Source organism: Prionailurus bengalensis, chromosome C1 (assembly GCF_016509475.1).
Source record: "Prionailurus bengalensis isolate Pbe53 chromosome C1, Fcat_Pben_1.1_paternal_pri, whole genome shotgun sequence".
Lineage (NCBI taxonomy): Eukaryota > Metazoa > Chordata > Mammalia > Carnivora > Felidae > Prionailurus > Prionailurus bengalensis.
In genome coordinates this window covers 165057566-165084753 of record NC_057345.1, presented here as the reverse complement: position 1 = coordinate 165084753, position 27188 = coordinate 165057566, and the positions used below count along the sequence as shown (strand labels likewise).

Genomic DNA, 27188 nt, shown 5'->3' with positions numbered 1-27188 from the left:
CTCATATCTATTTTCTGGCCGTTGTCCCCCCCCTCTTCCTCTTTCTCCTCCCTCCTTTTCTCCCTCCCACTCTTCTTCCTCCGCCCCCCTCCCACCTCTGCTTTCCTCCGAACGCTGCGCAAACAGGTCGGTGGCGACTGGAGGGCAAGGAGGCTCCCCCAGCCCCCCAAACTACCCATCGTTTTGTTCACCTTCCTCCCAGCTGGCACCCTCGCCCAGATTCCCGCTCGCCCCTTTCTCCTCAGTCCAGACCGCCAGCACACTTATCTGCCTCCTATCTCCATCCCCCGCCCAAGCCTCTCCCTTTCGGGCTCGTTCGTGGTCGACGCCCCTGGATCTCTCTCCTAAAATGGCTCCCCGGACACTGCACACTGGCCCTGCGGCCGCTCAGGACCCAGGGCAGCGGCTGCGCCCCCCCCCCCACCCCCGCAGCCGAGTCTTTATGGGTCTGGGAGTGCGGAAAATTCTCGCACCTTCTCTTCGTACGGGGTGGGGCGCAGGCAGCCTGCTGCCCCCAAAGCGGAGCCTGCTGACCGCCGAAGAGGGAAATGGGGAGGACGGAACCATTCAAGTTCAACGACATGGCGATGGCGGCTCCGGCTGGAGCCGCGCTTTGGCGGGGGAGGGTGCGCCATCTGCAGCGGCGCGCGGGTGCACAGGGGAAGGGGCAGCGGACCCCTCTCTGCGCGTTAGCGCGGACCCCCGCCCCCACACCCAACCTTGGGCTTTCATTTTCCGCCCGGCCCGCTACGGCCTTTTGCCCTAGCTCCCTCCTCGATCCTCACCCCGAAACCTACGGAAAACCGCAGCCTCCCGACCCGCGCGTCCCGCGAGAACCTACCATGAAGACTCCGGCGTTGTGGCCTTGTCCTTGCCTGCGCGGCCCCACTCGAAGCACAGAAAGCGCATCCGACCCTCCCGGCACATCCAGCTGCTCCGCGAGTGGTAGCTTTCCGCGCAGCGCCCAGACGCGATGCGGTAATTTTGAGCCACCCAAGATAAGACACTAACTTGACCTTAACTTTGTCAGGGCGCCCCTGGTATCTGGAGAACGTGAACAGACACTGTCTGGCAGCCCTCGTAAAAGCTGACTGGGGAAGGGATTCTGAGTCATTTCATTTATTGCCACTACAGTTCTGCAAGAAAGCTTTTCCTCCCTGCCAAACTTTAATTATTTATGCTCTTTTAGGAAACGAAAGAAGAGGAGAAACGCGGGGGGAAAACACCCAGAGCCAGTCCCTTCCCAGCAGAACCTTTGGAATGGACTCCCTAAGTCAAATGACCGGAGAACAAAAATGTGGGGAGATCACCTTTGTCCAAGGACGATCGGACAGGCGCTGTGCACCCCCCCCCCCCCCGCCCCACGAAGGGGGGGTGGTGGTGAATGCAGCTGGGAGAGGCGGGGTGAAGAGGCACCCTCCCCCCCCACCCCCGCAGACATGAATATTTACAACGGTTCTGAATTTCTCCTCCACCCGCCGGCCTCCCGGAAGCCTCCCCAGCCCGCCTCCCTCGGGAAGAGCCCCCAGGCCTTAAGAGTCCCCCGGTCGGCCCTCTGAGCTCCCAGCCGATTGAATGCCAGACGAAGCCATTTTTTCTCGTTTAAAACCCTTTTTCTTCATCAAGAGGCCTGCCTGGACTGCCGCATTTCGGAGGACGCATTTGTCTTTGTGCGAGGGAATGTTGAGCACTCAGATTTCAGCATCATTTCTCTCGGCGTTTGTTTCTTACGAATTTCGTCGTGGTTCCAAATCCCTGACAGGACTTCGGCTAGGAAAGGAGAGAGGACACCACTGCCTTTGTATTTGTGCCGGTCAGTAAAAGGGATAGATTTGAAAAAACACTGCTGAAGCCCCAACCAACAGTCAAGATTTTACACTTAGAATCCTTTCGATCTCTTTGGGGAGTGGTCTCCATGAATTTCTCCTCCCACCCCACATCCCAGGCTAAAGAGAAAGAACATGGTGATTTAATGGTATACATGGGAAAGAAACTCTCTCTCTGTGTTACTGTAGGGTCTGCATCTAAGTCTGATTTCCTAGTCTTTTACCCAGCTTTCCGGACCTGAGGTCTGAGAGGTCTGAGTGTGGCCTCCGCCTTTGTTCCCTTGTTCTGGGAGAGAGATCCAGCTCCGGGTACCACCGCCTCCCTGAGCCCCATCAGGTGGGAAAACATTTCTAAAGACAGGGCCTCAGGAGCCTCTGGCTTCCTACCCGCCCCCCCGCCCCCCCCCACCATTGTGTTTTTCTTAAAGGAGCTACTTTAAAAATATTTTTAACATACACATCAAACTGGCTTCAGGAAAGGGGAGTTGGAACCCATGAACACTTGGTCTTAGAGATTTAGTGGTTCTTGCTAATTCTTCCACTTGCTAAAAGCTAACAGTTCTCTAGTTGCCATCTCAGAGCTAGCTGGGAGTTGGGGTCTGCAAGAGGATGGCAGCTTTCCCAGCCTCAGCTGGAGGCTCCTAAGGCGTATAAGGGTGCCGAGGCCACATTTCCCAAGGGACCATGCTGGGCTCCAGGCAAAGGTGCCAGCATGGAGAATTTCCACAGGGCATAGCCTGTTTGAAAGAAGCCTGACCGAAAACATGGCAAGGAGAGATCTTTTGTATTGAGACCCGAGGAGCCTCCTATTTTGGCAGGCACACCCTCCCCATAACAGCAAGCTTCAAAATTGGGGTATTTAGGCAACATACAGAAGCCCTGGGGTGCAACAAGCTTAGAGTTCCCTTAAGGTTGGAGACAAGCTCAAGTCTGCCTACAGTCCCCTTTCCTCCCACTTGGATGTTTCATACACATTTTATTCATGGGCTTTTATGCACCATTTTCTGACCGACTTGGAAGCCATTTTCTCATTTAATGAACAGTCAACACCCGCAGCGAAACCACAACCAGAAAAGAAAAACGAATTTGGTGGCCTAACATCATTAGGAGGGAATCTGAATTGTTTAGAAAAATGGACATCAGTCCCTTGACAACTTGGCTGGGACTTGGATATTTATTTCCATTCAAAACATTTCTATGTATCTGATATGTACAAGCTATTGTGGGGTTTTTTTTTTTTTTTGACAAAATCAAAACAACATAAAACATGCACAACAACTATTAGATAGCAGAGAAAATGCAATTAGTCAAAACATCAACTGAGGTCAGTTGGGCTGAGGCTTGGGGCTATGTGGGGTGCCCACTCCCCATCTAGGGCCTAGTCCCCCACTAAAAACAAGTCATCCGACTTTGGGAAGGAATCAACTCTTTGGCTGTCATACATCTCAGTTGAAGTTGGGGGGCGCTACTTCTGAGAAGGAGAGGGAAAAGAGGTAGGGGATGGTAGGAGGAGCTGGAGGGGGGTGCTCGGTTTCAGTGAGGTTAAGACAGGACACCCCAGCACATGCAAAACACCTCTACCTGGCATTCAGGAACCCCAGCTGCAACAAAGCAAGCCCAGCGGGGCCCAGGGCCTTACAGGCTCCATGGAGGCAGGACAGGCATGGGCGCAGGAAGGGCATAGCACTGAGGCACAGAAAGGCCCCCAGTGGGGTTGTCTGGTGGTGATGAGGGTGAGAGAGCGGAACTTCTCTCTACTTGGTCTAGAGCAGCGACCAGGGGCTGAGGATTTGAAGGGCCTCCTCCTTCACCCCCTGACTACTGGAGGGCCTCTCACCTCCGCCTAATTATCCTAATTCAAGAAAGACATGTCCGCACCCTTACCCACCTCGACAGGACAGCCATATTTACAGTTGGAATGTAGGACACCCTTATCCTTGCTCACTCCCTTCTCCTCCCCCTGGATATTTTCCCCACCTCTTAGTGCACTCCAGCCTCAAAGCAGACTAGCAGCTGTCCTCACCAGAGCTCAGTCCAGTTACAGAGTGCAGGGCTCTGGCCTAGGCGTGTATGAGGAGATAGGAGACGTAGGGGAGTTTTACCAGTACAGTCTAGAGATTTCAGTTTGTGGTGGAGCCTCAGCCTCCCTGCTCGAATCCATGGGAAGGAAGTATGCACCCCATTCTGCCCAGCTGGAAGGGTCAGCCCAGCCCAAACTCCGAGGTGTCCATGAGTTTGTCCAGCCACCCCAGCCTTCTTCCCCTTGCCTTTCCTCTCCAAGTCTGAAGGTCTAGGGTAGCTTTTGTCCTCCGCAAGCAGCCAGGGCAGACAGGAGAGGGGCGGCACCCTTTCCTCACTCCAGAGCCACGATTCTGGCTTTGCCACAAGCGGCTTTGGTGGCAAAGAGAATTGGGCCCGCAGCCCTTTCTACTCCTTCCCGGAGGCCTTCCTAAATTCAATTCCACTCTGCGCTCTAGTGAGGTGCCTGCTAAATTCAAAAAAGAACTGGGGAGGAGAGGAAAGGGAGTCTAGGTGGAAGCAGAATTCCAAGTACAAGGGTGCTAGAGTGAGCCCCCGTGTAAATGCCCCGGACAAGAGCTAGGACAGGTGACCCCAGGCCCCCACTTGGGAAGCCTCAAGGCCAAGGTTGTGCTGCAACTTCTGCAGGCCCCTCCCAGAGATCGGAAAGCGTGGAGGCCCAACTGGCCAGGGCTCCTGGGCTGTGGACTGAGTGGGAGGGTACTTGGGACCAGCGGAGAAGGAGCGGAAGGAAAAGCCCCTAGTCCCAGTTCTTCCTCCACGCCAGGCCTCGGCTTAAAAGGGCAGGCCTGGCCAGCCGCGGCCACGCGGGGGGCTAGTATAGCGCCAGCGCCTGCTCGCGCAGGACCACGCGCTTCTTTTTCATACGCCGGTTCTGGAACCAGATTTTGACCTGCTGGTCGCTGAGGTTCAGCCGGTTGGACAATTCCTTGCGCTTCTGGCGGTTGATGAATTCGTTGAGGAGGAATTCGTTCTCCAGCTCCGCAATCTGCTGCTTGGTGTAGGGTTTCCGCTTCTTGCGGGTCCTCCCTGGGGCCGCCCCCCACGGCAGGCCTGCAACACACCCCCAACCCAAGTCAGCCCTGCCGGCTGCTCCCAGTTGTCTGCCCGCCCCCAGCGGCTCCCTCCCTCTGCACACTCTCCCCTGCACCCCACCTCCCAGCCCAGCCCAGACTGGCCCAGGGAGCATGGCCACCGTTTACCGTCGGGCAGCGAAGGTCGCAGGCAAGAGGCGACGCCCGCCGCCTGCACTGTCATGTTCAAGTTGAGCGGGCCCTTGGTGTCGTCCTTGAAGCCGGCAGCGCAGGGGGTCCCCTCGAGCAGGGCTGCAGAGCCCGCTGCCGCACGGCCCACACCCGCGTAGTCGTACTTGGCCGCTTTGAGAGCAGCGGCCGCGGGGGCCAGGCTAGAGTCGGGGACGAAGGGCGGCCGCACACGGCCACGGTCCTCCGGCCCAGCGGCCACATCGGGCGCATAAAACTTGGCCTGCTCTTCGGGTCCATCCTTGGCGCCCAGGGGCTGTAGACCAAGCGGCCCGGAACCGGCCAGGTAGGGCTGCGAGAAGCTGCCGAAAGCGGTGGCACCGGCAGGCTGCGCTGGGGCGCAGGACGCGGGCGTGGTGGCCCAGGGCAGCGCCCCTCGCGGGTATGAGATGGGGGGGAGCGCGGCCAACTGGCCGCCATTCGGCCGCAGGTTGGAGAAGTAGAAGGAGTCAGGCGACTGCAGATTCAGAAGCGAGCCCACATAGCCCGCTCTGTAGAGACTGCGCTCACACATCTCCAACAAAGGGCTTCGGCTGCGCTCGCAGCAGTATTTAGTTACAACCGGGAATAAGAGGACAGGCTCAGACGATTGGACGAAACTTTGCCTGCAGGTTCTTCAAAGCCGGTCATTTCAGCACCGCCTACATCCCCCGACCCGTTTTCCCCCCCTTCAGGGTATTATGATAACTCCCGCAATATTCGATGGAGAAGGAGGAGGCTGCCAGGCAGAAGAACCAAGGAACGTGGAACGAAGGTGAAACCACTGTGAGTTTCCGGGCTCAGCTTCAGGAGCGGGGGACATTGGGTGCCTTTGCCCAATGTCCCTTGGGATCCTTCTTGGTCTTGATTGGCTTTGCACTCCCCCTTCCCACTGGCTACCTAGACCAGGCTTGCTTCCACGAGCTTTAAGTTGCAGCCACACGGCCTTTTCTAGCGCTGTGCACCTCTGGCTAGGCTTGTCTAGAGAGTCCACTGTCTGGTGGGGCCACCAGCTCTGTCCCTAGGCCTGAGCTATGCTACTCCCAGGCCGATTTCTTCCTGCCCCTGTCCCTCTGGAGAGGATTCTGCACTGGTCATGTTGCATCGAGGACCCACACACGGCCTGAACCCGGCATGCTCCAAAGGTTTGCTGATGGAGGAGAAATGCATCACAAACTCTGCCCAAGTTTGGTGCCCAGGAAGGTGGTTTCACACCAATTCTGGTGTGCTTCTCTATGGCCAAGTCCTCTGCTCCCAGGAAATTTGTGGCCATCCCGGTCTGTGGAGAATGCTGGCCCAGGAAGGGGCAGCTGCATTGGCCAATCATGGCCAAAGGCTACATTCCTTTTATTGCCAGGAGTCACCTTGGCGACTACGTCCTGCCAACCAGAACTCCAAGCTGTTCAACTCCTCTGCAGCGGGCAGAGCAGAACGAGCTCCCCGGACTTGGTGTGGAAGGACAGAAGAGCCAGAGTCACTCGGCGGGGAACAGCACGGCTCGCCCAGGCAGCAGGCTAGCGGCGCTGCTCCGCTCAACGCCTCCAAGGCCGCTGGCGGGTTCGGGGTTCTGGAGAACAGGGGCCTGAGCAGGAGGGGCGGCGCTCCCTCGTCGGGGGCAATGCGGCAGCCCCCTCCGCAGGCCCTCCGGTTTAGCTTGGCCAGAGGGCTATGGGTCCTCCTCCCCTGCCTCGGTCCCAAGAAACCCAGTGGCCGCGTGACTGGCGGCCACCCCAACCTGCAGCCCTCCTCGCGGTCCCCGAGCCAAGCTGGAATTGGTTAGACCGCCAGCTCCGGCACGGAGACCACACAGGCGCCGCCGGAGGGCAAGGCTGACCACCGCGCTGCGACTTTATTGTGAGTTATGGCGACCAATTGGGCGGTTCTGGGGAACGCAGTCGGTCTCTTCCTCCCGCTCTGGGGCGGGGGTATGGGGTGAGGGTGGGGATGTCCGAGACTCCTCAGGGTTCTGTCAGAGTTTCCTTACCAGCTCAGACACAGAGGGAAAAAAAAAACTCCACTCCCCGTCCTTGGGGGTGGGGGCGTGGGGAGGTGTAGCCATAAGCTGCAACCTCAGTTCTTAGGGGCTTAAGGGATCCAGGCTCTCGTTTTGGGAAACTCTCCCTGTTTTCCAGGAGCTACAGACTCCCCAGGCCCAAAAGCTCCAGCTCCAGGGATCCCTGGAGTCTCATCTCCTCCCGTCTCAGCATGCAGCGATGCTCCGGTATTTCCAAGTCCAAGGGTGTCTTCTCCGGACCCTTAGGCAGCCGCACAGCAGCGGTTTACCCCTGGGGACTAAAGACATAAAGGCACTAAGTGAGCAATGAAAGACTAGAACAATTAGATTCCCTCCATTTCTCTTTGGCTCAGAGTGGTGTCCATCTGCCCCACCTTATCTCCTGGGTTTGTAATTTCCGAGGTCCAGCAGGCAAAGTTGTACGCTGGGAGCTAAGAGCTTGGAGCTGAGGACTGCGCGGCGGGGCGGGGCGGGGGCGGGGGCGGGGTGGGGGTGTTGGTGGGAAGGGCAGGAGGCTTGGCTGGTGAGCTGGAGAATGGGAGAGGATTTGGCCGCGGAGCTAAACCGCGAGTTCTGCCAATGCCGCCGACCGCCCAGGAGATGGCGAGCGAGCTCCACGCCTGGCGAGGCGCCGCCGCACGGTCAAGATCAACAGTGAAGGGCGGCACAGCCGGCCTGGGGTCGCCAGCCCGTGCGGTCACGGCCCGCTGCCAGGCTCCGCCAAGCGTCTCGGAAAGCCGGAGATCGTGGCAGCAAGGCTGGCGGGGACAGCGGAGTCAGAGGCACCCGGCAGGCTGCCAGACACGGGGAAGTGTCTCGGCCGCCCCTTTGTCTGGCGGTGCGTCCTGGCTGCAAACGCCTCCTTCGCCTCGTGGATCACGCGTAGACGCGCGGGCCTGGAGTCTCCACCAGCGGCACTCCAAACCTGCTAGGTTTCAGACGCGTCCTCCCTGCGGCCTCTCGGTCTCCGCCCGAAGAAAGGCCTCTCTCCCAAGCTCCCTTCGCCTTTGCTCCCCGTGGGCCTCCCTACCCGCGCTCCGGCCACCTACCGGCTCCTCTCCTCCCTCCTCAATTCGGAATATAAAAGGAATGCATATAAATAGCAACGTCTTCATCTGTTATTGATTTAGCCATCAATTCAAATTCCACCGGAGAGCATTTGAGCAGTTTTAATCTTCAGCAAACCTCCCCATTTCTCCTAGGCAGAGTAAACTGACCAGCAAACTACGGATGAAAGGAAAACCTCCAGGCAATCCCCGCATCCGACAGGAAACCTCAGAAATGGACCTGGGAAATGGAGTGCGGCCCTGGAGTCTGGAATTTAGCAAAAAGGAGGAAAAACGACGTTGGAAAAGAAGGGAAAACAGGCCTGCTTCAGATGAAAGCACATCTTGCGAGGAAAGCAACATGCTAATTAGAAACTCTTCCTTAAAGTGGAAGGTCGGGGTAGTTATGTCCAGGGTTAGTTCTGTTCAGGGTTACTTCTCCAGAATTTGAGTCGTAGTCCATTCTCTCTCTGTTTGCCTCTGTCTCCCTCTGTGTCTCTCTATCTCTGCCAGTTAAAACGAAGTTGGCCGCCCATAGCCAACCATCGATGCAAGATATGAAAGAAATCAAGCCGGGCCAGAGAAAACGAAAGTAGCTCCGGACCTTGGGTCTCTGCGTTTTCTCTAGCGGATCCATAAGGGAGCCCTCCCGCCATAAGAGTTTACATATTGTGTGAGGTTTTAAACATGCGTATTTAACTTACATACCAAAAAGTTAGCAACCACTAAACTGATTGTGCCTAGGCGCTAACAACACGAGGCACCCAGCTTCTCAGCGGCCATTTCCCTGAGTGGCAAAAAGGCCTCAAAAAAGCAAGTTCATTGGGCCTAAAAATTGCGTCTAGAGGTTTAGGGCGTATAATTATGGTTTTCAGTCCTCAAACGCTGTTTGGAGGCTGCTCGGAAAGGGCGATAAGGGATCAGCCTGAAATGTTTCTTTTTCAATTGCCAAATATGGATGTGTCTAATTTCAGGATCTTCCAAGAGTAGATATTTATAACAGCCTTTCTAGGAAGAACACCTTCAAGTGAGCACAATTTCCTACACCCAGACACAAACATACATATTGATTAAAAAAATAAAACTATTTGAATAAAGTGATAATATTGAAAGAGAAGTAAAATTTTATTGGAGATGTTTTTTTTTTTTTTTTGGTCCGGTAAAAAATACCATTTCAGACACCGCAAATTATATTCTCATTTAAAGACATCACTACTTATGTTAAAGCCACAGGGAAAAGGGTGGAGAGGGGTGGTGGAAATGGAGTGGAGTTTCAGAAAGTAGAACTGGTATTGAGTTTCCTTCATCTATAGCGAACATCATAATGTTGAGGACAACAAGATTTTATAATAAATAAGAACACAAGAGGTAACACAAGCTTGGAAAAAGAAAATATATAAAAGACGAAGAAACAAGAGAGTTCTGTTTATTTGCATCTCCCTAGGAATAAAAAAAAAATCATTTTTAAATGCCTGAAGCACTGCACACATATCCCAGCTCACAGACATTTCATCTACAAAAATATCTCTTGGTTGTATAAATATGCAGCACTTTAAAAAGTAGTTCTTTATCATCACATCATTTTTTTTCCACCTTGAACTTTAGAGCTCCACATTTTCATATTTGTTAGATGTTTTAAAATTCCAACAGGGGCTCAATACATTTGTTCAGACAGTCAAGTTCTTCCTTGGGTTCTGGACAAAAGTTCCCACCCTTGGCCACATTGATTCATTCCCTTTCAGGGGACTGAGGAGATCACTTCAGTTCTAGTCCCACAGACCCAGGGTCAAGGAGAAGGTGTGCATTTATACCACCCATGGATTACTCTCACATTTGCAGCCATTTAAATAACTGCATTCAGAGCTGGGGAAATGAAGGCATCCATGAGGACAAATTATTTTCAAATTAAAGATTATAAAAGCACAAATCGACGACATATACTAAACACATAGAAGTACAACAGCAAACGAAAGATCCGAAGTAGGGAAGATTGTCTTCATTTCGATATCGATACAACCCCTATTTAATAAGGTAGCTGCTTTTAAAGCCATCAGAGTACCTCCAGCCGCCTGTTTTTAGACTTTCCCAGTGACCTTAGAGCGCTGCCTGCCCAGAGCTGTTTCCACTTGCCTCAGGGTGACCGCTGAGAGCTAATGATTAAATTGCCCAATCACAGGATATGAATGATTGCAAATCGTTCTGCCCTAATAGATTATGAAGATAATCAGTGCTGGAAACAGGCATTTGAAGTAATTTAAGAGAATAAAACCCTAAAATCATAATGGCACTTCTGAAATTCTTTGGGGGGGGGTATTATTCAAAAGTACTTCAAGTCCTTTATACTGGCCTGGAGGGAGAAACAGAACATTAAAAACATCATAAAAAATAAACCTAGACAAGAACAAAATCAATAATAAGCAAGTAAGAAACAGAACTACAAAGTCAGGTTGGGGTAGCAAAAGGTTTTAGAGCCTGATAGGGGAAGAGAGAAAAACAATTCACAAAATTTGCCATGATTGGCAGGGAGGTGGGAGGAATTAAATACATATTCAAGTCTTTCCGAAGGTCTTTTGGAGACAACTGAAAGCATTTAAATTCTCTTTGACCAATCTGGTCCACATCAGGAGACAGTGTCTTTGAGCTTGGAGACGATTTTCTTGTCTTTCACTCTTCGGTTCTGAAACCAAATGGTCACTTGTCTCTCGGATAGGTTCGTGGCGGCTGAGATCCGCCGCCGCTTGTCCTTGTTAATGAACTTGTTAATGGCATACTCGTTCTCCAGTTCTTTGAGCTGCAGTTTGGTGTAGGGCACCCTCTTCTTCCTCCCCCGACGGTAGACACACATGTCTGGCTGATTTAGAGCCACATCCCCTGGTATTTAAAAAAAAAAAAAAAAAAAAAACACGAAAAAAATTAGACCAGGGTTTCTGGGGGCACCACTGGGGACTGTGTGTGTACATTCGGAAGGGGTATGGAGAATAAAGAAAACCAGGCTGTTTGCATTTTATTATTGTTTACACAGACATATTATTTACACATTATTAAAGAAAGATTATTTACACTTCAAAGTGAAGGCCATTTGATGCTGATGGATCATCATGGTTTCTCAAACCAGCATCTTAACAAGCCTTCAATTTTATGGCATGGTTATTGTGGACAGTTACAAGGACAGTTTCTGCAAATGCCTGTGGCATACATACAAACAGTCTTTTAAAAATCCAGTTTGTTGTTGTTGTTCAAGCTTTGATTTCTTGTGTTCCTGTGTTTGGAGGTTGTGAGCTCTTAGAAGCTTAGTGGTCACCCTGGGGCAGACCTGTGCTTCAAAAGTGGGGCCCAACACTGACACTTCTTTGGGGAGGAGGGGCCAAGGCCTGGGCAAAGGGCACGCAAAGACCTTCAACTGTGGGAGAAAAACAGGCTTGTACCCGCACGCAGAAGAAAAGGGTTGTGAGAAAGACAGTTGAAATCAAAGGAGAAATGTACAGATTTCAGGCAAACTGGACGAACTGTTCCATAGGTTAACCCTGGCCGGCCAGGAGGACTAGCGCAGCTCCCAAGTAGGGGCATACACTACTAGCGCTTTCTTTTCGTTCTCGCGCTCTCTCTCTCCCTCTTCCCTCCCCTCCCTCCCTCCCTTCCTCCCTCCCGGCCACCCCTTTTCCCCCGTCGCCCCTACCTGGAAAGGAGGATTTCCAAAAATGGGAGCCCTGTGTCTGGTCCTTGGCACAGTACACCTGGCTGTTCCACCCGTTGGCCAGCGTCCAGGACTGGTAGCCCTCCATGGAGATGTACGCCTCGTGCCGAGGCTCCCCGGAACCGAAGGTGGACACCATGTCGATGTAGCCAGGCACGTGCTGGTAGGGACTCGTGTAGCCCTGGTAGAAGGACACCTCCTTGGCTCTTGCGGGCACCTCGTTGGCCGGTACGCTGCTGCTTGCCAGGCCCGACACGTCCATGTACTTCTCCACCGGGAAGCCTCCCAGCGAGGCGTGCGGCGACGACTTGAGAGCGTTTTGCTGTAAGCCCACGCCGTGCGACATGCGGCAACTGTAGTAGCCGTTGCCGAAGTGGTAGCCGTAGCCCAGAGCTGGGGCGCCCGGAGGCGCTGCAGCGGCCGCGCCGGGCGCGGGACACTCTTTGGCGGAGGGAGCCTCTGGACGCGCTGCGACCACAGCCGAAGATGACGACGACGAGGCGGAGCCCGCACGCTCCGAGGTCCCCGGGTATGCGAAGCCCGAGGCCGCCGCCGCCGCCGCCGCCGCCGCCGCCGCTGCCGCCGCCGCACGCCCGGAGTGTGTCCCGGCGAACACTGGCGCCGAGAGGAAGCCGCGACACTGGCCGGGGGCCGCCGCCGCCACGGAGGAGGAGGAGGAGGAGGCTGGGGCCGCCCCGGCGGCCCCGCCGTCCGCCCGCAGCCCGTCCATGTCCCAGCTCCCGGCGCGGCTCATGGCCCGGCCCGGCCCGGCCCTGGCCCGGGCCCCGGCCCCGCGCAGGACACCATGGCGCGGCGCGCTTCCTCCCCTTTCTCTCTCGTTCTCTGGCTCCCGCCCTCTTCCTCTCGCCCTCTCTCCCTCTGCGAGCCTCCCGCCTCCCGCCCGCCCGCCCTCCAACAGGTTAGCTCATCGCGGGACGTTTATAAAAACGAAGTTCAGGTTGGGAGGGGGCCTGGGCCGGTCGGGGGGCCTCCTCCCTCCCCGAGGGCTCCCGCTCGGGGCCGCGCCATTGGCTGCGCGGGGCCACGTGGGGGTGGGGGCGCGGGAGAGTCTGGCTCCGGGCCCGGGCCCCGCTGGACCCACCCACCCCGGCCCCTACCCCTTCCCAGCCCCTAGCGCAGCCCACCGCCCCTTCCCGCCCTCCTCTGGACCCTGGCGTTTGCGCCGAAGCCAACCCCCACGAGCTGATTGCGCGACCGCCCATCCTAGGCCCTGTCTGCGACTGAGAAGGGCGCCGAGGCCTGCCGCTTGTTTCGGCCACGGCTGTTTTTGCCACCTCTCCTCGGATCCCCGAGCGTACAACTAAACGAAGGCGAAGGACAGAGATGGTCAGAATGATGTGAAAACAGCCTGATTTTTGACCCTGTTGCTTGATCCCTTGGATTAGCTGACCTAGACCCCAAACCCGAGGGAGCTAATTTTCCCTACGTTAAGCATTGCTACCGGGCAAAGGCATTTCACGCATGTTCTCATAAAGGATCCTCTGAATTAAGACCAATTGGAGCAGACCCTCCCTACACACACGCACGCACACACACACACACACACACACACACACACACACACACACCGTCCACCAGGAAAATGCCCACGAAGCGCCCTTGGTGCCGGACAGAGACTTACAAGTAAGTCAAGCGGACGAAAAGACTCGGCCTTGACGCGGCGAACGTGACGATCTGCCCCAGGGAGAAAAGGACGGATGCCTGGTCCACACTATTCGCCTCTACACTCAGGCCTGCCGGGAGTCGCCTCCCGAACTGGGCTCCCCGGCCCTTGCTCAGATTCCCCTGGCCAGCAGCAAGACCCTGCGGAAGGCTCTTGGAGAAAGCCACTCTGCTGCCCGCCACGAAACTTCTGCGCCTCCCCTGCAGCCCAACTGCCTCTTGCATTTTGCAGCCACCACCCGCCCCCGCCCATTACTCACACCAATTAATTGAAAACTTCACTTTCCCAGGGACCTTTGTTTCGCTTTCTTTTCCAAGCTGCCAACTGCAGAGAACTGAGAGGGGCAAATTAGGAAGGTAGTTTTTTTTCCCCCGCGAGCAAAGTTGGGGCTCCCGATAGGAGCAGCCAGAGCAACTGGGTCTGGTCTCCCGGGATAAAGTGGGCTCCTGTGACAAGCATCACAGCCCTGACCGGATTCATCCCTTCGTGCCATTTCTCAGACACAGAGCCCCAGCACCGCCCCCCATCTTAGCCATTAATGGGGAGCTGGTATGTGTCCGGCTGTAGACTTAAGGCTGCACCTAGGAGCAACGTTTCATTTGAGGAGTTGAAGGTGCTGGGTGGGGTTCAGGAGTCCTCAGAGTGAGCCCATTTGGTTCTGTAGCATCAACTCCCCAGGTCAGCCCATCTCCAAGAAAATTGTTCCCCTGAGCCTTGATTGGTGAAGCCAGCTTGTCAGCCAGCCCTGCCATTCCTGGACCCAAGACATGACTGGATGGGGCAAGTAAAAACGCCAAAGAGGCCCTCCTGGGCCTGGCCTGGCATTGCAGGGTGGGCTGCTGGTGTTGGGAGTGTTGACACGCAAAACGCAGTAACCATAAAAGGCTCAAATAAAGGGGAAAGTTATGAGAGGGGCGCTGGAAAGGAAAAGCAGGGGAATTTGACCTTTTTGAAGTCCTAGATGTGTTCATGATCAAATTTGAGTCAGAGGGGGCTGAGCCTTTTTAGAAAGTCATAGGGAATAGAAGTTTGCTGGTGAGAGCAATTTTGGTTACTCGAAACAAGGAGGCAAAAGTTAGTAACGGAAGCTGAATTGGCGTTTTTAAAACACCAGCGGGGCCAGGTGACAGAGTTGCGGACTTTTTGAAAGAGTTTGGCTGGGTCGTCTTTACCCAACAATTTTGGTACCAAACCAGTCATGGAATGCTGCCCTGAAACACTTATTTTTCCTTTGTCTTCCTTGCTTTTTCTCAGAGAAAATACAGGCATCTTTAAATTTTTTTTTCCCCTGCAACCTCAAAAAGCAAAGTTGTTGAAATAATTTCTAAGACCTAACAGGCACCAATGAACTTTCAGTCTTTTAAAACTAAATATCCCTGTGATTTTGCACACCGGGACCTCTATGCCATATTCTATCTGATACACTTTATTAGCCGATTATACGCCAAAAAAATGAAGAAAATGAAATTAAGCTAGGAAGGAAGAATTTGTCAGGTTTTGCTGATTTGAGACAGCCCTTCAATTTTGGTTTGATTTTCCATGCAGCAAATTAAATTGTGCAGGACTGGGAGTAAAGTCCCAATTCATGCTCTTTTTGAAGACGTTAATGCTCTAATTGAAAGAGGCTTCTCAATGATGGCCCTGCCTCCAATTGCCCTGGGGGACTTTCACAGGATTTGGGGTTTCTCTGCCCATCCTAGCGGATGTTCAGGGATGACGGAGGTTTTGGACAACAAGGAGCTTTGGCTCTTGCTACCCTGCCGCTGAACCTGTTTCCAGTACAGCCTTCAAAGTCGCGGCACTGGGGGAGCCAGTTCCCCTTAGGAAAGAGGTTCAGACTGGACCCTACTGGGATTCCCCTTAGGAAAGAGGTTCAGACTGGACCCAGCACCCCAGGGCAGCTGCTACTATTGGATCATAGGGCTGTGGTTGAGTACCAAGCAAAGTCAGGGCTGCTGTGTTTATGAACTAATAAGACACATAGGTTACAAGCCAGGGGTGGTAGGTAGTGGAGGAATTTTGAGGCTGAATTTGTGGAAACATTTCATTTAGCTTGTGTACCCTTGTGTCCGAGTTGATCTTAGGTGTAAACCTAATGGGAATAATTTTCTTTACTGGCCAGGAGCACAGACTGAACCCTGTGTATGTGTGGAGGTGCATCATGTTGGGGCTTTAACAACAGGCATAATCTTTGTTAAATGAAAATCCTTTGCCACCAGACAGAAATGTCTCCAAACACTGATGTGTTACTCAGTGAAACCAGTTTTGTCACATTTCCTGATTTGAGTGAGAAAGGCTTCATTGCCCAAGGTCCCACTGAGGGAAGGGAGCAGCAGGGAGAGGGAGAGAGGGAGAGAGAGGTCAGCTCTGCCTTCCTTTCCCATCACTTGCTTTTCTCTCTCCTCTCTTTCCATAGGCACCCTTTTTGGGAATTAATAAGGTTCTGAAAGTTACATCCTCCCTTGTCCTCCTTGTAGACGATCTTTCAAATCATGTCCTTGTCCTGGGTTGGGGAATGGGTGGGTGAAGGCTGCGATTTAGATTTATTGATGAACATAAGTTCCTCTGCTAGCCAAGACAGCAGTGAGCTCAATTAACCACATAATCCTGACCGTTCGGGTAGGATAACAATGACCAAGTCCCATCAGAGCGGGGTGCTGGAAATTCCTTTGAAAGTGTTTTCCTTGATGGTCACACCGGGAAAGGCAAGACACCTTCCTAATTAACTCATAAGAAGCCAACAATTCAGTGTAGAAATAAAGTCTTAATTCCAAAATAAAGTCTTAAATCCAGCGGAACTGGCTGGAGAATGTCCTAACTCTCAACCAAGTCTGTACCCTGCCAACTTTGAAGTGAATTTTCTCTCTGTAGGCAATACCCAGTTTCATTCGGGTTGGATATATAATTTTTTAATTTTAAACAACAAATCTAGGGTAAAGAAAGGGGTTTCTAGCAAAAGCCAGACAGTGGAATCCTCAGTTTGGGCACTTTCTATGTCTGAGATGTATTCCATTTGAATTTGACAGTACAATTAGTCTATATTAAATGTAAATTGTCTGCAACAGCGACAACAGAACGCTCTCTAAACCTGAAGCGCTATTTGATGAACCCAGGTCTGCCTCCCACAGGGTAGTGGGCCCTTGTTTGGGATGAAGACAACACCTTCAGCCCTGGCAAAAATTAAACACAGCAAGAGTCTTCCCTCTTAGAGAAACACTAATCTCCTGGAGAAGAGTGCATTGGAGGGTGGGCCCAGAGCTCGAGGATACTGGTGACTTGCTGCTTTTTTCCACAACAAAAGCTGGGACTGCAATCTTCTGCTGTTTTGTCCTGTATCTCAAGGTGTGGGATTGTTCTCGGAATACACTTCTCTAGCAATGTCATTGTTAACTAAAGTCCTGTAAGTGCTCACTCTGTGGGCCTTTGGAGATGAAAGAAAATAAATGTTTCTCTCTCTTTCTCCCCACCGTCTCTGTGTGTGTGTGTGTGTGTGTGTGTGTGTGTGTGTGTCTATTACGCAGAGCCCGCGGTCTCTATGAGGAATCCACGTGTGATCACCAGCAGGGAGAAGGGATGAAGGTTAGGGAAATGCCTAACTACGAAGGTGGGGGGGGGGGGGGGGCGCGCAGGGAGGGAGGGGGAGGGGCAAGTGGTCAGGCTTAGTTTCCCGGCCGGGCAGCTCGCAGTTCCTCAGGCCTGGCGCTAGATGTCCCTGCAAGTTTTCCTGTCGCGTCCGAGGGCGCACAAGCTTCAGGAGGCCAGCCCCAGAGTCCAGGGAGAAAGTACCCTACCTCCACTCCCTGGTCATCCCTGGTAGGGTGCGCAATTGTAGCGGGAAGAGGACAACCAGAAGCAGCCAGAGAGACCTATAAGAGACAACGTGAGGACGACCTGCCGAGGGATGGCAGCAAAAAGTTGCCACTAAGGAGTCTGGCCTGGAGTCGCCGAAGCCGAGGCTCCTTCCCTTATAAACCGAAACCTCCGAGACTTAAGCCGCGGGGACTGCATTTACCCAAAAGAAAATGTACCAGTGGTTCGAAGCCCAGGCTTTAGCGGTTCTGAGGTCCCCCCACACCCAGGCGGTCCCAGTCCCCGAACGAGCTTGCGTCCCGATGCGGGCCCGCGGGTTTTGGGCCCTCTTGGCCGGGAGCCTACCGTGCGGAAGACCGAAGCCAGGCCCGGGCGGACGCGGGGCTCCCGTTACAACTCCGGCTTTACCGGCGCCCTCTCTTCGGGCAGCCTGGACAAATTTTTATTACCTTCAGTCGAAGGCCAAAAGTGTTTACCACTTCACCTCGGAGGACCCGCTGCTGCTCAAGAAACAAATATTTAGTCTGGAAGCCTAACACACAGACAAAAATTAGACTTCTTTCATGTAATTCCTCCTTTCGACCAAAAAGTGCTTTTTCAGTCCATTTGGAGAAAGCCCTTCCCAGGCCCTCCTCCCCCCCCACCCCGCCCCCAATGCACCTTAAAAATTCTTGCCAAACCTCGGGGGCATGGGTTGGATTCCTGTCTTGTTTTATTGAGTGAGTCCTGTACCTTGGTAGTAGGTAGGAGGCCTTGATATAGCCCGGACTCTACGTCTAAAAACTAGGAACACTTGAGAGGCCCATTCTCAGTTTCAACCTCTGCAATCTGGAGAGAGGTCCAAGGTTTGGGCATTTCATTAACAAACATCAACAAATGTTAATCTTCTCACTACCCTCTATACACGCTCAATGTTTTTGAGGTGGGCCTGTATTTAAAGAAGAAATATGTAATATGAAAAAAAAATCAACCAAAAATGCTGCCCCAAAGCTTTTAAACTTGGATATACAACTTGGATATTATCAGAGAAAAGTTTAAATCAGCAAGTCCTTCAACCTCTCTGTGTGGAAAGTTTCTCATCTCAGTAAAAGGGTAATAGAGTGGATCCGGAGAGTTGCTGTGAGCTTTAGAGGAGATAATATATGTAAAAAGCACGTGTAATTTTAGTGTAAAAGCTATAAATAAATTGCCCAATATTACTATACTAGTAGGTATGGAATCTAAATAAATTAAGGAACATTAAATATTGTAACGGAGTGCTCACTGTCTGCCGTGAAACATTGCTAAACACGGTTTAGGGGAAAATTATGTGTCTTTTACTGTGAATAGTTTCTCTGACATGGTCTCCAGTGTACCTTTTATAATAAACGTGCTAGAATATGAAATATTACTTTTATTTAAAAGGTGCAAAATAGTTTTCAAACCCACTAATGAATGAAGGTGTCGCCTAGAAACGGTGTTTTACCTTTTCAACAGCCTGAGGTCCGGTTTGGCGAAGGCTTTGGGACCAGAGGCGTGAGGTCCCAGAGGAAGGGAAGAAGCCTTGAGCGAAGGAGGAAGGGGTTGCCGTCCGCACCCCAGCCCCCAGCGGCGGCTTCTGCGATTGAAAGCAGCTCTCAGCTGCCGAAACCGCGAATAAAACAGACGGGGGCGCCAAACGACAGCAATAAAGGCATCTGCGACTTCCGCCCGGGTCGCGCCTCCGCAGATCACACCCCCACCCCCCCACCCCCGCCAGGGCCTTGGCCACCCACGGACCCAAGCCTGGACCGAAATGTCCCATTCATTTCCCTAAGCAAGTGGGACTAGGGAGAGGGTACCCTTCCCAGGTTCCTGGGACAGCGACTCCTTTTTGCCAGGAGCACCCTACCAGAGGTGGCAGAACTGGGGGCCTGGACTGTGGAGCAAGGAGGGAGAGGTGGGGGTGTCCACAAGACTAATCTTTGACCGCGTTAATGGCCAGAAAGCCGGCTCGAGGAGGGGTCATAGTGCTCGGAGTCGTGTGGCCTCGAGGATAGGGTGGGAGGCGGACGCTGAGTCAAGTCATGTTCTGGGTTCCCGACGCCCCCTCCGCGGCCCCCCCCCCCCAACTCTGTAGCCACCGCGTGCCTATCCAGCTTTCCATTTCTCACCTTGGGGGAGAATTCCGTTTATTACCTAAAGAGGTGGAATTGATTTTCTAAGCAAAGCTCGCGTTGTTGAAGTAAGTTGGCGCCGAGGGGAACAGGAGAGAAACTTTTGGCATTGACTATGTGTATAAATGTATATAAATATATTTAACACCTCGTCTCCCCTTACATTCCTGACGCGCCCCCAACGGGTTCAAGGTTAAAAGGAAAGCGCCAACGGAGAGATGGGCAAATAGATTCTGGGTTTGCCCCTAACACACCCCAATGTGCTGGGTGTGGCGGCACGGAGGAAGAAGGGGGGCTGGGTTGGGGTCTGAATTGGCGCCGAGGCGAGGATGCAAGACCCGCGCCGGGCGCCCAGATTGCCAGGGTCTCTCGGCCGCTTCGGAAGCTTGCAGGCGACCTCTGTGTCCTGTCCCTATCTTCTCGTTCCCGCCTGTGGCCGCGGATTCTCCTCTTTTGCTGCTGGCTGGCAGACCCGCACGCATTGGGGGTCCGGACAGGGTGGGGCGCAAGCGCAGGAGGAGATGTGCAACGGCCTTGAGTGAAGATTGATCTTCGTTAAAATGGTTGCCACCGGCGTCATTATGACCATCAAAGTTATCGCCAAAAGGCTCAGCCGCCAAGCTCAGGCCGCAAGAAGCAGCAGCAAGGCTGGTCCGCGACTCTCCGCGCCGGGGCTCAGCACCGGGAATACTCAGGGCCACAGGTAAGAGGCCTGGTTGGGGGAGGAGAGGAAGGAGAGAAGAAAGAGCAGTGGAGAAGGGAGGATAGCGGGATGGTAGGGGAAGGAAGCTAAGTCCCTTCTTTCCCCCTTTGACCTAGAAATTCGGCAACTTTGCCACAAATAATTCGATTTGAGGAGGGAGGGGGAAAGTTGGCAACGCAAAAAGTGGATCTGGGGCGGCCCATATGGCGTTGTAAATCGCGACTGTGTTTAAAGTTAGCTGTCGAATTCTACTATGAAATCGTCCAGCCGAGTTCATTTCCCCCAGGGAAAATGCGTAGGCGAGAAGCCTATCCATCAGCAGGGTTATAAAAGTAAAAAACCCAGGACTTCAAGTTCAGTACTCACTCTGCAAACGGTGTTAAAAAATCAGAGAGGACCTAATGATTTCCGTTTGGAGGCGCGGGCCCAACGCACCTCCCCAGCCACGTAGCACTAAAATGCTTTCAAAACTCTATGATATTTCCTTTCCCTTTCTCTCTCTCTCTCTCAGTCTCTCTCTCTCTCTCTCTCTCTCTCTCTCTCTCTCTCAGCTGGGATGGGAGGAGAACAGCCACGCTGAGGCGAAGCAGTGGGGAGAGAGAAAATTAGGCATCCTATTTGTTAAATAAAATACATATTTGATTCTAAAATTCGAAAGATAAGTAATCCAGACAGGAGCGCAAGGTCTTCTCCTTACGCAACTCTTCTACATCCTCCCTCTTGTCCCCTCCCTTACCCCCTCCCGCTTGTAAATGTTAAAAAAAAAAAAAAAAAAAAACCTTCCCGACGATCTACTCTGGAAAATCAAAGCATTATCTATTATTTAACACGTATCTGTGTCCGAGGAAAAATGAGGAAGGCGCTGCATGATTAGGACCTAAGGGGCAACCCAGCAAACTGAGAGCGTAATGATGCCCCTAAATGAAGGGGGAAATGTGCCGCGGCGCGCTCTATTAATCAGACTGTCAATTTCACCCCCGAGGCCAAACCCCCGGGCGAACAGAACCGGCTCTGAGCGGGCAAAGGACCGGAGCCTTCCTCCTCACTTCTTGTCTCTTCTCGCCTCCTACCTGGATCTATTTGTCTGCTCCGAAGCTGCCTTCATTACCCACTGACAGGAGCGTGTATTTATTTGCTTATAAACCTGTTACAATAAATGATTATTCGAACGGCGTCATTCGTACCTTAATGACGAGCGAGCGCTACTTTTTGATGAATGACATCTCGGGCTCGGAAGGATGTATGGGTCATTTTGACCAGTCATTCCCTCGCTCTGGCATCCCACAATTTTTCCGCCTCCCTCCAAAAGAGATAATAATATTTAGAGGCGCTCGCTGGGGCTGAATGAGAATTAGCCCTAGGCGCAGCCCATCATTAGGACGGGACAGCCGGGCCACTGTGACATTTTTTAGAAAGCTGAGATGATGGAAAGAATAAGAAAAGAGATGATTCTGATGGAGAGGGGGCTGCACAGCCCCACGACGGGCAAGCGGTTCTCCAATTTATCCGATTCGGCTGGCAATGCTGTGCTCGAGGCCCTGGAAAATTCGCAGCACCCGGCTCGCCTCAGCCCGCGCCTGCCGTCCGCCCCCCTGCACGGCGCTCTGGGAGACCTCCCTGCCAAGGGCAAATTCGAAATAGACACTTTGTTCAACCTGCAGCACCCGGGCAGCGAAAGCACCGTCTCCTCCGAAATCTCGTCCGCCGCCGAAGGCCGTAAAAAGCCGGGTCATTATTCAGAGGCGGCCGCCGAGGCGGACATGAGCAGCGACGTGGAGGTGGGCTGCTCGGCGCTGCGCTCCCCTGGCGGCCTTGCTGCCGCGCCGCTCAAGGAAAACAATGGCAAAGGTAACCGCGCCGCCCTTGCCGCGCTCTCTAGTCCTATCCTCCCGGTTCTTCCGCGGCCCCTGCTGGTCCTTCCTACTGCCTTTGCCCCTAACCGACCCTCCGCAGGCAAGCTGCACCCAGCGGGCTCGAGCGGGGGCGGGACGCATGCTGGGAACCTTGCCCTCCAGCTCTGCTCCTTGAGCCTCCCAGCGAGGCGCAGGCCTGGGAGGTTCCAGGCCCGCCCGCCTTCGCCCGAGTCAGTGAAAATGTTTCTTCGGGCTGGTCTAAAAGCCCATGCGAGCTGGCCGGCCTCTAGCCAACCGCTGAGTCGCGCTAAGGGAAGGGTGCCCCGGGTAGCTGCTCTGAACCCCCCTTGCCCCTGATTCCCCAAGGCCGAGTGGAGGGGGCATCCTGAGTAAGTCGGAGGGAGCCTCGCCGGGCGCCTCTGGGAGACCCGCTTGGGTCAGCGGGAGAAAGAGTTGAAAAGTAGAGTCCACCCCCTAATGGTTCGGGTTTGAGCTGCTGCTGTCTTTTGAATTCTAAAAATATTTTTAACCAAACCCAAAAGACCATCAAAGAATGGTTGGAAACCCTACAGAAAGCTGCCCTGCCATCTCCTGACCATGGTAAACCTAGAGTTTACCAAACTACGCCTAGATGTAGGCATTTTCCCTTGGCCACTTTTCCTCCTGAGTTGAAAATTTCTAATTATTAAGAAAAAAAGAAACTTCCTAATTGAGTTCCTATTATTTGGTTAAGAAGGGCTCCCCAAACTTTATTGATTCCATTCACGGCAGCAATTTGTAAGCATGACAGACCCCATCAATTCAGGCAGCTTCTTGCCTTTCTCTCCCGGCTTCCCCCATCCGCGCTCAGCTCCAGCGCGGAGATCTCGGCCCTACAGTGACTCTCGCGCTGTCGGCCGTTTGTTTGCCAGGGTACTCGGAGAGCGGCTCCGCCGCGGGCACCACGACGTCTGCGTCGGGCTCCGGCCTTGGCAGCCTGCATGGAGGCGGCGGCAGCGGCAGCGGCGGCGGCGGCGGCGGCGGGGGCGCGTCGCTGGGCGGCTCCGGCTCTGGCGCGGATCAGGTGCGGCGCTACCGCACGGCGTTCACCCGCGAACAGATCGCGCGCCTGGAGAAAGAGTTCTACAGGGAGAACTATGTGTCGCGGCCCCGCCGGTGTGAGCTGGCCGCTGCGCTCAACCTGCCCGAAACCACCATCAAGGTATCGATTCCAGCACGCGCCTTCTAGACTCCCCCGGGGGGGGGTGTCTGGGTTGGTTTTTGTTTCTCCTTTCTCTTTCCTGGGTGGCCACATTTAGCTGAGGGCCTGAAAATCTGCGGGGTAGAGTCACCAACGGAATTGGTGTATTTGTTTCTCAGCTGCCGCATCCGAAGGGTTGGCCGGCCTGGCTGACCTGGGAAGCCCGGGGAATGGCGGAGCTGATGCCGGAAGCACTGGCCTCTGTTCAATTTTGCCCAGCCGCCTGCCCAGGTGCCCCTAGCCCATGTCCATGGCCCCACTTTCCCCTCGGCGGCAAAGCCGGCTGGTCTTTGTTCCTCTGGCACGAACCCTAGGTGAAACTTTTCATCTGCTCTTGATCTTGGAGATTTATTTTCCACATAAATCGTTACAACATGGAGGAAGGAATACTGTATTTTAAAAATCGATTGGGTTCAGAAAGTAGTTTCCTAAACATTTTTTCTCCTGGGCAGCAGGAAAAAAGCAACCTCCTGGGGAAGGGAGACTACAACGAAATTGTCCTTACTTATATATCTCTAAGTGATTAATTTTATTAACCTGGGAGCGATAGCTGGGAGGTTGGGCGATTTGGCGAACGCTTGGCGGAGGATCTCACACTCTAGAAAAAGCAAAGAGGAAGCTCCAACGGATAAGGGAGGTTGTGGAAGTCTCCCTTTGGTTTGATCGGGCTTTCTTTAATTTAGAGTTGTGACGAGTGATGTCTTCATTAGACTGTCTTGGGAGGGGTATAACAGTCCCTTTCCCAGTTTAAGAGGATGTTGTTCCCGCCACTCACTTGAGGCAAACGATTCCAACAAAAATCATCCCTTCAGTATCAAAATCGTACCCGTGCCCTTGGGGCAGGCCCTTGCAGCTCAGAGGACTCAAGACCTCGAGCGGCGACCTTTTAGAAAAGCTGCCGCGGTAGCCCCTCTTCAACGGTGGCCTAGAATCCCGTGCAAATCCTGGGATTGAGAGACCGGTGCTCAGCAAGGCTGGGCACCAGTGGGTGGCGGGAAGGAGAGGGAAGGTTGGGTTGGGAACCGTAAATCGCAGCGGAGAGTAAGGGAGCAGGAGCCGCAGCAGTCGGACACAGGGCAGAAGATTATTTTTGCTGAGGAAGGTGTGCCCACTCCTGTTCCCACTGCCTCCCTCACTGCCAGCTGGGAGAGTAGGGGGTCTCCAAGCTGGGCCGGGTCGAAGGGGAGTAGGTCAGGCCTTTCGGAGGTCCGAGAAGGGTGCAGAGGCCCAGGGAGGGGGCTGAGGCCTCAGGGCACTCCCTAACTCGGGCCGCGGTGCGGCTCTCCCTTCAGGTGTGGTTCCAGAACCGGCGCATGAAGGACAAGCGGCAGCGCCTGGCTATGTCGTGGCCGCACCCGGCCGACCCCAGCTTCTACACCTACATGATGACGCACGCGGCCGCCACCGGAAGCCTGCCCTACCCCTTCCACTCGCACGTGCCGCTGCACTATTACCCGCACGTGGGTGTCACGGCTGCGGCCGCGGCGGCTGCGGCCTCCGGCGCAGCGGCCGCGGCCTCGTCGCCCTTCGCCACTTCCATCCGCCCGCTGGACACCTTCCGTGCCCTCTCGCACCCCTACTCCCGGCCGGAGCTGCTGTGCAGCTTCCGCCACCCGGGCCTCTACCAGACGCCCGCGGCCGCCGCGGGGCTCAACAGCGCGGCCTCGGCCGCCGCGGCTGCAGCAGCTGCGGCGGCTGCGGCCTCCTCGGCCGCGGCGGCCGGGGCGCCCCCCAGCGGCGGCTCCGCGCCCTGCTCGTGCCTCAGTTGCCACAGCAGTCAATCCGCCGCGGCGGCCGCAGCAGCGGCCGCGGCGGCCCTGGGCTCCCGGGGTGGCGGCGGCGGCGGCGGCGGGGGTGGCGGCGGCGGCGGCGCGGGGGCCGCCGGCGGCTCGGACTTCGGTTGCAGCGCCGCGGCTCCTCGCTCCGAGAGCGGCTTCCTGCCCTACTCAGCCGCCGTCCTTAGCAAGACCGCCGTGAGCCCGCCGGACCAGAGGGACGAGGCACCGCTCACCAGATAACTACGTCGCCGCCGCCAGGGGGCCGTGCCCGGGGGTCCCCTGAGCGCCCCCGCGCCCTCCGCGCGCCTACGTGCCCTCTGCGCGCTGCCCGCTGCCAAAGCTGCCGCCAGGGGGCGCCCCGGCGCGGGAGGCCGAAGGGAACTTGCCCCGACCGAATTGGGGGAAAGAGCCGCGCAAAAAACCCGGCGGTGTGCCCTCAAATGATTTCTATTTTTGTATTGGCTACCCAGCAGCATCTTTTCCTCTAAGTGTTTCCCACCGCCCATGCCCCGTTTCCCGCCTCTGTCCGGAGCTCTTGGTCTTCCCGCAGACAATCCCCTCGCCCTCAAACTGGTCCTCAGAGGTTTGGGGTCCTGGCTGTAAGCCCTCCTGAACCACGTGGCCAGAAGCAACGGAGAGCCACAACAAAGAGAGGGGGGAATGCTGTGCGCTAGTGCTTTGTGCGGAAGGGCAAGTCGCCCCGAGGTTCCTGCGGCTGCTCTTTTTCTTCCATCCTTTCTTTTCTTTACACGAGGGTGAGGGGAGGTGGCAATTTTTCTCTCAGCCTGAGCTCGTTAGGGGCCCTGTCCGCGGGGAGCGGAGGAAGGGAGGTCTGAGAAGGCCAGGAGGGCGGACGGAGAGCGCGGGCGGCTGCGGGTGTTCGTGAGATGGTTTACCGCGTGCGGGAGCAAGGCCGGCGGGGGCCCTGGCGGTCTTTCCTGCCCGGGGAAGGGCAAAGCCGAGGCCGGAAGGAGTGGTGGTCTCGCCTCCCCTCTCGGCCCTCCGCTGTTCTCTCTTTTGATCTTTTGGTGTGGGATGCAGGCGTCTTGCATATTTTAGGCAAAAAGCAATGGCTAATAAGGGTGCCACAGCCTGGCCAGAAAAGGAAAGAGAAACGAAAGAATGGGGAGGGGTAAGATTGACAGATCGTTGTAATGTTTGAAGAAGCGTTTCCAGCTCAGTTTTCCAACTACCGGGTTCCACTCGATCTGGGAAATACTTGAATCTCTAGATATATATTATCCTGAAGCATTTCCTTAGACACTTTTCTAAGTTCGAACTCGATTCCCCTCACTCCTTCCCCTCCTCGTTTTCCTTTTGCTCGGGCAAAATGGTTCTTGGCATCTTTCTCACGCATGTCTATTGCGCTTTCGCCTCTGCAAAGCCACGGATGGGTTGCTGAGACCCATTCTGCCAACCCCGGCTACTGGAGGGGTTTCCTTGAACTTGAAGAAAGGCACATCAAAACCCACCAGTGTTAACTGCCACGTCAATTTTGATGCTAATAATGTGCAGATTATGACGAAAATTGCCAATCATGCTCTCTGATGGACCTCCTTTGAATGTGGAATTGGAGAAAAGTTCCCCGCACGGAGACCTGCTGTCAAGTACTAACAACCCGCTAAGGGAAGTCATTAGGAGAGACGGATAAGAGACTCGGTACATAAAACATTGTTCTTGGTGCATAGAATGTATGTTACTTAATGTTATCTCTGTTACCTGAAGTGATTTCGCAGAAGAAAGCCACGTTCTTATCATCTCAATTGCCAATTTTCATTTTGGTAACTCGGACGCCCTGGGTAGACTTTTCTCTGTTAAGTTGATATTCCACCAATGTGAACAGCCTCATTAAATCAAGCCCAGATATTTCCATAATGCTCCCCGCAGAGCCACTTCGCTCCTCACATAATGAGATTTTCTGAAGAGTTGAAGCCCTAAAATAACTTGCTAGTGCATGTTTAGACCCAATGAAGTGGGTATGTGTGTGTATTAAAATGTAGGTGTGCTACCTACATATCCTTGTGTATATATGTATGTATATATGTATATGTATGTATATACATATATATCCATTCTCTTAAGCACATACATATGTAAGAGATGCGCACACATTCATATATACCC

The 27188-nt window shown here is 54.0% G+C and overlaps 3 protein-coding genes across 3 annotated transcripts in view; 1 reads left to right on the top strand and 2 right to left on the bottom strand.

Annotated features, from left to right (window-relative positions):
- Positions 1-2986: 2986 nt before the first annotated feature.
- On the bottom strand, positions 2987-7575 carry HOXD12 (homeobox D12). The gene is made up of 2 exons (XM_043577112.1): positions 5069-7575; positions 2987-4919 (listed from the first exon to the last, which is right to left on the bottom strand). Exons 1-2 carry the CDS (start codon positions 5640-5642, stop codon positions 4681-4683), a joined length of 813 nt encoding a protein of 270 aa, XP_043433047.1. The 5' UTR covers positions 5643-7575; the 3' UTR covers positions 2987-4680.
- Positions 7576-9321: 1746 nt separating this feature from the next.
- On the bottom strand, positions 9322-12615 carry HOXD13 (homeobox D13). The gene is made up of 2 exons (XM_043577111.1): positions 11844-12615; positions 9322-11038 (listed from the first exon to the last, which is right to left on the bottom strand). The coding sequence occupies exons 1-2, from the start codon at positions 12613-12615 to the stop codon at positions 10788-10790; spliced, it is 1023 nt and encodes a 340-aa protein (XP_043433046.1). The 3' UTR covers positions 9322-10787.
- Positions 12616-20650: 8035 nt separating this feature from the next.
- Positions 20651-27188, top strand: part of EVX2 (even-skipped homeobox 2) — an 8430-nt gene continuing 1892 nt past the window's right edge. Inside the window, exons 1-3 of the mRNA XM_043577109.1 lie at positions 20651-22041; positions 22958-23247; positions 24579-27188. The exon at positions 24579-27188 is cut by the window's right edge and continues 1892 nt beyond it. Coding sequence (XP_043433044.1) covers positions 21615-22041; positions 22958-23247; positions 24579-25304 — 1443 coding nt within the window. The 5' untranslated portion in view covers positions 20651-21614 and the 3' untranslated portion in view covers positions 25305-27188. The remainder of the gene's footprint in view (positions 22042-22957; positions 23248-24578) is intronic.

Bases quoted from the DNA above. Each gene is read 5' to 3' on its own strand.
- HOXD13 (XM_043577111.1), bottom strand. From the start codon at position 12,615: ATGAGCCGCGCCGGGAGCTGGGACATGGACGGGCTGCGGGCGGACGGC. The intron at 11,039-11,843 runs GTAGGGGCGACG...TTTAAATACCAG, and splicing joins TTGGAAATCCTCCTTTCCAG to GGGATGTGGCTCTAAATCAG.
- HOXD12 (XM_043577112.1), bottom strand. From the start codon at position 5,642: ATGTGTGAGCGCAGTCTCTACAGAGCGGGCTATGTGGGCTCGCTTCTG. The intron at 4,920-5,068 runs GTAAACGGTGGC...GGTGTGTTGCAG, and splicing joins GCGACCTTCGCTGCCCGACG to GCCTGCCGTGGGGGGCGGCC.